The 10,438-nt window shown below is 35.4% G+C and overlaps 1 protein-coding gene across 1 annotated transcript; it reads left to right on the forward strand.

Moving 5' to 3' along the window:
• The first annotated feature begins 8,871 nt into the window (after window positions 1-8,871).
• On the forward strand, window positions 8,872-10,438 carry nkx2.9 (NK2 transcription factor related, locus 9). The gene is made up of 2 exons (XM_083545049.1): window positions 8,872-9,220; window positions 9,600-10,438. The coding sequence occupies exons 1-2, from the start codon at window positions 9,064-9,066 to the stop codon at window positions 10,103-10,105; spliced, it is 663 nt and encodes a 220-aa protein (XP_083401175.1). The 5' UTR covers window positions 8,872-9,063; the 3' UTR covers window positions 10,106-10,438.

Raw genomic sequence — 10,438 nt, forward strand, 5'->3', positions numbered from 1 at the left:
TCTTAATAAGTTGTTTTATGATATTATTTTTTATTAATATATACTATCGGAATGATTTGATCTATACATTATATAGACTATAGACTGACTAATATAAATATACCGGATAATCAGTGCTCTAAAGCCTGTTTAAATTGGCGTATTTAAATGACGATCTCTGGCTAATGTTTTGATTTTAGACTACAAATAGTAAACTGCACCTCGCGGATTTTCTGATTTCTTGATGTACTTGCGACCCGTCTAAAGCATATTAACATTCCGGCATAATTTCGGAATTAATGAATTAATCATTTAAATTAATTAAATGAAATTAAAGAAGCTATATCCCAAAATACCCAGCAGGAGGCAATGCTGTATTAGGACACGTTGCTAACTGTTCAGCTTTTTTTTTGTATTTAGGTCCTACGGCGCCATCTAGTGGAAATGTACTATTCTGCAAGGTTTGCCTGTCGATTCAGCCTGAGCACTAGACAAAACTACACTAAACAAAACCAGACCACGATGGCCTTGTACTGTGGGTCCCACTTATACACAAGCTTCCTGGCATTATGGTTGCAGTCCACTGGAGCTCTAATTAATGGTTAGGGCAGGACTGGGAAAAATGTAATGTATTCTCACCAAACCAAGATGAGTAACACTATATTTGTAATGTATTATTTAATTTGATTTTAACGATGAAATCTAATGTTATAAAAACGATGCATTTAGCCTTACAAATGGGTGAGCATATACATTTTTTTTACAGTTTATTAAATTATTGCAAGGAGCTACAATAGATCGTTTAATAATCCATTTTCTTTTGTGCATATAATTATTTTTAACATGTACATATTAAGCATTTATTGTAGCGAGGTTTCTTGGAGAACATAATGTATATTTTTGAAAGGAACTGTACTAAATGATTTATGCACTTCAAAAATGGAAGAATACTTAGTTTCGTTTCTATTCCCTATTCTTCACAGCGTCTACAGTGATTTTTCTTACATTGGCTTATTTACAGAAGCTAAACGTAGCAAGACTAAAAGGCTTCTGATTTTTTTGCCAATATTTTTTGAATGTATGTTCCAAAATCTCTCAGAATTGCATAATTTAGAAGCTATTTAATGGTATCACAAGCAAACAAAAAACTTGGAAAATCAAGCCGGGATTTTCCCCGAAACTCACGTGTCCAATTTCGGGCATGTAGATTGGCCACTGATTTTCTTAATTTTTTATCATCACTAGCTTTAAGGACGTAATAATTTTTTTTGAATGCTGTCAGAAACAATATAAAGAAACAAAATAAAGGGCTCTCCAGAAAAAGAACAGAAAAAGTAAGAAAATAAATTAAAGAATTTATAATTAATGACAGTACATTTGAAACCTTAAATTATTTTAAATAATTGTATAAGACTTGGGGGAAAAAAAACAAGTGAAATCAGTTTAATTCTGAATGAGCTAAAACATCATTTATGTTTATGATATAGCAGCATCTGCAATAATACTCGAGAATTATCCTGTTATTATGATGTCTCCTCAGTTTTCATTAAGTCAGGCATGCTATCTTTTAAAATGTTAATTATATATATATATATATATATATATATATATATATATATATATATATATATATATATATATATATATATATATATATATATATATATATATATATATAACAGTATATATATTAAAAAATGTTTTATATTTATTATCATCAGCTTTTATTGAGGTCTTACATACATTGTTTCTTCTTTCAAATCTTTACTGTTTTTTTTTTTCACTTTAGAATGCATCCTCTCCTTTCTTTCCATGATCTTCAGTTAGAGTTAACACGCTTAAATAATTGCCACATCGTATACTAAAGGCTGAAAACATGGAATAAAGTAATGCAAAATATGCACTACATTTCAAAGTCAAATATATTACTATTTACTTCAATACATTTAGCAAAATCAGTCGTTTTATATATATATATATATATATATATATATATATATATATATATATATATATATATATATATATATATATATATATATATATGAGTGGATAAAAACATACTGTAACTGGCCAAGCAGGCAGCAAGCCACAAACCAGGGTAGCGCACGAGCTCTGTGTTGAACTTGTTTTTTTTTTTTTATTGCCGCTTGGTGCTACATTCTTAGCAGAAACATACAGTTCAACATCAGTTCAACAGCAAGCAAAAATTTTGAGAGTAATAAGTAATGGAAGAAACTTTAGACTCTAACTTGCCACAACACCCCAGGCCTTATTTGCACGATTTTTGTTAAGTATTTGAACAGGAGGTTTTAGGTCAGGATATTCTAATAGATATCAATCAGTGTTTGACTCATTAATATCATTCTATCTATATAGGTGTGATAAAAGTAACATTAAAATATTTTCATATAAACTGAGTTGATTAAACACGAGTCTTGTGACAAAAATGATCATAGGACTTTATGGGCATAATAAATCATAGTACTTTGGTTAAGTGCATTTATAGTCAAATACATTTGTACTTCTACTCAAGTGAAAGTTTAAAGGGAGCACTTTTACTGGAGTAATATTTTACCTAGTGCATCTTTACTGTCACCCAAGTACTTAGTGTACTTCGTCTACCACTGCTTATTTCATAGCAAAACATGTAAGAGGTAGGAGCATGGCAATGGCTTGTATGATCTCATAATTATGATTTGGACCAGAATGACAAGCAATGACAACGTCTTTTTATAGGCCAATTTAAGTGAGGTCAGACTGGTCCAGTATTTGACATCAGTAAAAGTGTCTGGGACATTCATTGAATTTTATCTTGTAAGCCCAGAGGCTTAATGTTTCAGTTTGAAAATAATTGCCTCTAATTGGCCACACTTAACTCATAAACTCTGCTTGTTGCCAATTCACCTTTAGTACAATGCTGTTCTGATATTAAAGGCAGAGTTTAAGAAGTCTTGTTCTTTATAAAGGGTCTTCTTAATCTTCTTTCTGCTGCTCCCATTAGGGGTTAGGGTTAGGGTTAGGGTTAGGGTTAGGGTTACATCTGCCTCTATCAAACCTATTACCTGCATGTCTTCCCTCACTCCATCCATAAACCTCCTCCTTGGCCTTCCTCTTTTCCTTCTTCCTGGTGGCTCCATCCTCAGCATTCTCCTACCGATATACCCCATGTCCCTCCTCTGCACATGTCCAAACCATCTCAATCTCGCTTCCCTCACCTTGTCTCCAAAACGTCCTACATGTGCGCTCTCTCTAATAAACTAATTTCTAATCCTGCCCATCGTCGTCACTCCCAACGAAAACCTCAACATCTTCAGCTCTGTTACCTCCAGCTCCACCTCCTGTCTTTTACTCAATGCCACTGTCTCTAAAACATACAACATCACAGGTCTCACCACAGTCCTATAAACTTTCCCTTTCACTCTTACAGATACTCTTCTATCACAAATTACTCCTGTCACTCTTCTCCACCCACTCCACCCTGCCTGCACTCTTTTCTTCACTTCTCTAACACTCTTTCCATTACTTTGCACTGTTGACCCCAGGTACCTGAACTCCTCCACCTTCTCCACCTCTTCTCCCTCCAACCACACCCCACCACTGCCCTCCCTCTCATTCACACACATGTACTCTGTCTTATTCCTCTGACTTTTATTCCCCTTCTCTCCAGCGCGTACCTCCAGCTCTTCAGGCTTTTTTTTAACCTGATCCCTACTCTCACCACAAATAACAATATCACCGGCAAACATCATAGTCCACAGAGACTCCTGTCTGACCTCGTCCGTCCACCTGTCCATCACCACTGCAAACAAGAAAGGGCTCGGAGCCGATCCTTGATGCAGTCGAACCTCCACCTTAAACCAGTCTGTAATTCCTACTGCATTCTTAAACTCTAAGTAAATACACTAATACTGCAGTAAGCCAGAAGGAAAAAAAATATCCTACTTTGCTTGTGGCTTCTTAATGTAAAATACCTAAAGGACTTTGGACAGCACTTCTCCCAAGGGTGAAAGACCAGCAAAAATTCGAGATAGTTATATACCCTAAATGCTTTGTAGTTGGTATTCATAATATTATGGAAGTCACTGTTGTGTCATAAAGCCCTATACTACACAAGACCTTTGAAGGTGTATACCACAGCTATGGCCAGCAGACTTTAAGTTCTGTAAATTGCAGAGTGGGCCATCTATGGATTGGATGTTTATCTATTACTGCTCATGCACATCAGTGAGCCTTTAAACCCTGGTTTTATTGAACCACTTCTTAGCTAATAAATACTGCATACTGGGAACACAAGACTTGCTGATTTGGAAATGCTTTGACACAGTCACCTAGCCATTAGAAGTAAAAACCCTGTTAAAGTCCCTCAAACTGTCACAGTAGGCAAAATAGTGTGTATTTACACCATTCTTACTGATTCCAAAGAGTAAGATAGTAAAGGGTTAAAGTACTGTAAATTTAAACCATTTTAGATTGTGCCTAACATTAAAAATAATAACTTGCTTAGCAAGAGCTTTGCATTTTAATTTTAACATTAATATGCATCCATATTTTATAGGCCACTCCATCACTTAGCTTAAACAGCATTAATTAAACAATGTAAAATTCGAATTTTTTGGTTTTAGGTTGTCACACTATACAGAGTTATTACAAAATGTTTTTGTGTTTCCCAAAAGCTTCATAACATTAAGTAGTTGTTTACCAAATTTCATCTAATTCATCTAAATAATTTGGTACGTCGTAGGTAAAGTAATGGGAAACCTGAGTTATTTGTTATTTAATAAGTACGTCTTGGAGCTTGAGGGCACTTCTACGTCAAAAAGGCAGATGTCGCTATTTTCAGTTAAATTATTATTTTCCTTTTTAATTAAAAATAGAATGTCCCTGAAAAATGATGATGATGATGATGATGATGATGATGATGATGATGATGATGATGATGATGATGATGATGATGATGATAATACTAAAACAATTCCATCTTTTTAGTGGAGTAGTAGGTCGGGGGAAAAAACTCAACTTTGACAGGGTAGAGGAGAAACCAGAAGGAAATTTGCTCCGACAATGCTATGCAACTAGTTAATTCAGTGAAACAGAACTACTGTGCCATTTAAACAATATCTCAACAGGAATTTAAATTATTTTGCATAAAATAAAAACAAGGTTTTTAATGCCAGTATAAACCCAAACCATTCTTAAACACAAAGTCCAATCTACAGTTGACATAAAAATTATTGACTTTTGCCCAACAATGAAACAAGGAAATGTCGCTATGCAGCTACATACAAAAGATGCATTGGCCCTGTGTCATTTCCAATTTTTTTAACTAATTAAACTCATTTGATCATGTTAGTTTTCAAATCACATGTATTTTTTGTTTGTTGTGAGTGGATCATTTGGTCCTGATTTGATGCTGCACTCAGAGACCTGTTTTTTCATGTCCACGTGAGTTTTCTTCGAATCCACAGGTCCAAATATAATTAAGATACTATTCCAGTTTCGCACCACACTATTACCAAAATAGAAATATTCCGGATCTAATGTGATCCTGTTCATGCCAGAGCATTTACTAAGTATTTGCATGTCAGATTATTAAAATGTAATCTATTAAAAGTTCATCTAGAATATATATAATTGCTGCTTTAGAAACAAACAAACACATTCTGGTCATTTAAAAACGTTCCCTTTAACGAAAAGTCGTTTCAATATTCAATGTGGCCCCTGATAATAAAGTGAATTAATTCTTTAATTAATCATGATTTATAGACTTGTTTGCAAACTGAGCAGTACAAAACAACTGTTATTTTCATTTCTTCAGGCGGAGACACCGAGATTTATGACTAATGCCCAAAGTACAAAAAAGTAGTTGTTGCATGATACCTGTTTGGTCCATGGTTTGTTTTTGCACCATACGCAGGCCTTTCTTCTTTTTCGCCTCTTAGTTTCCATAGTTTATAGATGAGCATAAGCGCTTACGACTCGAATTAACGTACACCTGCTAGATTTCAGAATTTCTCCTGAAAATACCTTTTTTTTTTGTAAATTTTTTATTTTATTTTTTTTTTACAAAAGGTCGTTGATTGAAAAAAAAACGTCTGATCTTGATGATCATCATTATTGGTTCATCAATGACCTAAATCAATTGTTAATTCGATCTATATTTAGCATAGCATTCGAATTCAAAGCAAACAAGTCGTATTATTGCAGTAGAATTGATCCCCCCGACAATCTATCAAATTTTACAAGACGTCAAGAATGTTTCAGTTTGAATTTTTTATTCACTATCCTTATGCAAAGAAAAAGATCCATTAGTCTTAAACATATATTAAACTATTATAAATCTTCTGTTCAATGTTTTATTAATGAGTGTCTTTTAACATTTTAATGTTGTTTTGTGTTTTATTAAATATTCGGCTACAGCTTTTGGTGGACCTATAATGTTCTGTTTGGTTATGTTTTTGTTTTTCTTGTAGCTGTCGGTGTTGTTTCAATCTGAAGAGCCTGCTAGGACAAATATTTGGCTCTGAAGAGCTCTTTGGGGATTGGGGAGAGTGTCCTCTATCTCCAAAGTCCCCACTCGTCTCTTGGTGTGTAATAGATTAAGTGCATAAAGGGGGCGTTAGGAACAAACTACGTGGAGAGTTTGCACTTGTGCAAAGAGCTTGGCAAACTTTTTGACATGCATTGCATAAGTCCACATCTCCAGAAATCGGCATTCTCTAGAAGTGCATGCAAACATAGTAATTAATTGGAGCAATGGGCATATCTTATTTTAGATTTCAGATAGTCCATGTATGTAGCAGATCAAAATGATTATTGACTGAGCAATATCTTATTTTTTATTTCATAGTTTGTTCTGTACTTATTTTATGAAGAAGATGCAAACGTTTTTTTCGGTTTCTTATTCAGTATTATAACAACAAAACAATTGGAGATCGAAATGTCTGTTGAATCAGCTTTTGCACGTAGACTTGAAAGTCGATGGAGATGCTGAGAAGTCGATAGCAAAGATAGCGAGCCAGATCCCATTCAAAACCATGACAACACGGAACAACCCCGAATTTATTCCAGATAGCCAAAGGACATTGTGCAGGGGCGTCAATCAAGCATTATTCAAGCACTGAACAAATGCAAAATCTTGACTGGAACAAATGCTTCCAACGGGTCTCGGACGCGGGGCTACATTTCCCTCTTTTGTTCCCAGTCGCTGGTTGGCATGTATTTGTGTTCGCTTTTTTTTCTCTGTCCGACCACCCAGGACGACCAGAAGATTCGCGATATAGGCACTCGTACTGTGAGGAAAGTATAAAGAGACTGTCGGCCAGGTGAAACGATGGACAAAATAGTATAGTGTTATGATATTTTTACTTACTGTTCAGCATACTCATTTTACATTTTAGAAATCTGAATTTGCCAACACTTCATCTTGTACGTCCAAACTCTCTCTCTGCAGCTGTCTAATCGGGTCACAGATAAAGTTCATGACATTAAATCAAGCGAAATTATATAAATTGGTCGTTTGTTTCATCTAACTCCAGCTAAACGCCAAACGCCAAAAACCAAACAACAAAACAAAATCGGCTAAGGCAGCTGTGACATTTTCTCTGAGATTTTCATTAAAACAACATTATTAGAACAAAAAAAATCTGAGATCCAAATTATGGGCAAACACGTAAGAAAAAAACAGGGTATGATATATAGTATAATGCGTACTGGGACTGTAATGGCATTTGGGGGATATGAAGTTCATACTACTACTACTACTACTACTACTACTACTACTACTACTACTAATAATAATAATAATAATAATAATAATATTAATAATAATAATAATAACAATAATCAGAATTATTATTATGATTATTGTTATTATTATTATTATTATTATTATTATTATTATTATTATTATTATTATTATTATTATTATTATTATTATTATATATATTTTCTTGTATGTAGTATCAGGGTTCCTGGAGGAAACGTTGTTTCATTTCAGCGTGTACTGCGTCAGCTATATATGGTTGAAATGACAATAAAAGCTTCTTGACTTGACTTGATTATCATCATTATAATAATAACAATAATAATAATAATAATAATAATAATAATAATAATAATAATAATAATAATAATAATATAGTGTTTTTCATTTTTAAACCTAAATTTAAAGCGTTCATTTCGAAAAAACTCTATCAAACTAGCTCTTAAATTGCACTGTTTTGTTGGCGTTCTATTTATGCATATTCTTTAGTAAGCGGATTAAGACGCAGCCCGTCTCCTTTAGAGAGCATGATCCGGAGACCAGTTCACTGACTCCTGCACTTGATTGGATTTGAACCAGCATCAGCATATTAGTAAGACTTACATTTAGCACTTTTGTGAATGCAATTCTCATTTAAATTGATATAACATCCAGATTTAAAGGCTCTGTAAAGTAAATTCTGGATTCTTATTCTGGTTTTGCTCTCTTGCTCTGTGTCCCTTTTTTCTTAATGACTATCCTACTTAAGTGTTTTTGTTTTAAATAAATTCTTAGCTTTAATAAACCAAAAATGATTTAAATGCAAGTTGGAGTGTACAATTATACTCATTTATGTCGCAATCAGTATATAGTGATAAACGAATAAGGACAAACAATATAGGACGTTAGTGGATCAATGTGTATGCAAATATCCGATATGTTATTTGGGAGGGAGAGGGAGGAGATGCTCCCTTGTTGTCACTTGCCACCCAAGACGTGATTCAGCCTCAACAATTACCATTATCTGTGTCCTACTTTTCACGACTTGGGCGAATCGGTAATGATGAAGAGGGTTTCCTTTAGTCATTGTGAAAGTAGCGGCCTATTCTTACTCGGGTTCACACCTACCGTCGCTGGGACTTAAGCACTCGAGTCATTCAGGTGCTTTGTGGGCCGAATAGGGAGGCGGCTACTGTTAGCTGCGCTAAGTGCTGTTTATATAAACAGCGCCACGCCAGTGTACACATCATCACTCGGAGTCGGATCAAGCACCATTCTCCAGCTCGTCCTTGGATAAAGCTGTATAAAGACAAACAAAAACTCATTTGGCTCTATTCTATATGATGGCCGTTCCTGCCAGGCTCAGCTTCACCGTGAGGAGTATTTTGGATTTACCAGAAAATGACAGCGAAAACGCAGAACATCTTTTGCCCCTGCATTCGATCTCTGGATCTCCATACTCATCCTGGGCAGACAGCGACCGAGGCCACTGCATGTGTAGGTCATCAATCTCTCAGAAATGAAGATAATAATGTGTACTTTCCCAGATCACGGGGATGGCTATTGTTGGCCTATTTGTAGTATTTTAACTTGCTTTCATTTACATTAAGTGCATAGTATTATTCTTAGTCATTATATTCTTTAGGGCGCATGTTCTTGATTTATTTACTTATTAATGTTTAGTAATGCAGTTACAATTTGGGTTGATTTTATAATTAAATATGTCTGTAGTCTTCTTTTGTCAACATTTCTGCTAAATTATATATGATATAAATAAAATAAGTTGTTTTGCAACTAAAATTTGATGTTGAGCTTAACCCTATTTCTGAGCACATTATAAAGATCCACTGTGTTGGATGGTTCGGTTTTTTTCCAGCCTCAGATGAAAGCAATCCGGAGGCGTCCCCTGACTCCACCGGGTCTAACCATCCTCTTGTAGAGGCAGATCAGGAAAAGAAGAAGAAAAGACGTGTGTTGTTCTCCAAGTCTCAGACTTATGAGCTGGAGAGACGCTTCCGACAGCAGCGCTACCTGTCCGCTCAGGAACGCGAGCAGCTCGCGCATCTCCTCTGCCTCACACCCACACAGGTCAAGATCTGGTTTCAGAATCACAGGTATAAGATGAAGCGCGCGCGGGTGGAGTGTGTGCAGGATTTCGGCGCTCCTCCGGTGTTGCGCAGGGTCGTGGTGCCGATTCTGGTGAGGGACGGGAAACCTTACCAGAGCTGCATTGGAGAAACAGAAAAGAGAGGCTGCGTGGTCCCACCGTCGACCTGTGGTCCTCGAGGGTTTCAGCCTTTTCAGCCATCAACATTTGCGCTTCTACCGCAGTACCAGCACTTTACAAACCCAACAGCACCAACACACCATTTTATTTGGTGAAAGCATTCACGGTGGACTATTAACCCAGTCTCACGGCATTTCGTGATATAGTCACGAAATGGGACTATATATATGACGCATGGATGGCCATACCGTACCTGCTTTAATTTACACGTGTAGTGTTCAGATTCACTGAGTAAATGCATTTTGCACATATTTTATTTGAGAGTTAAAACTAGTTGTGTTTTCTGATCTGACGGGATTAGTAGATTCTTTGCAACGATTATGACACAACTACAGTATAGTAAAGAGGGACACTTTTAAACCAAATGTATATATGGTAGTAAAATCGTAAATATATATATATATATATATTTTATATAGGCTGGACAA

Source organism: Silurus aristotelis, assembly GCF_946808225.1.
Source record: "Silurus aristotelis genome assembly, chromosome: 6".
In the NCBI taxonomy this organism is placed as follows: Eukaryota; Metazoa; Chordata; class Actinopteri; order Siluriformes; family Siluridae; genus Silurus; species Silurus aristotelis.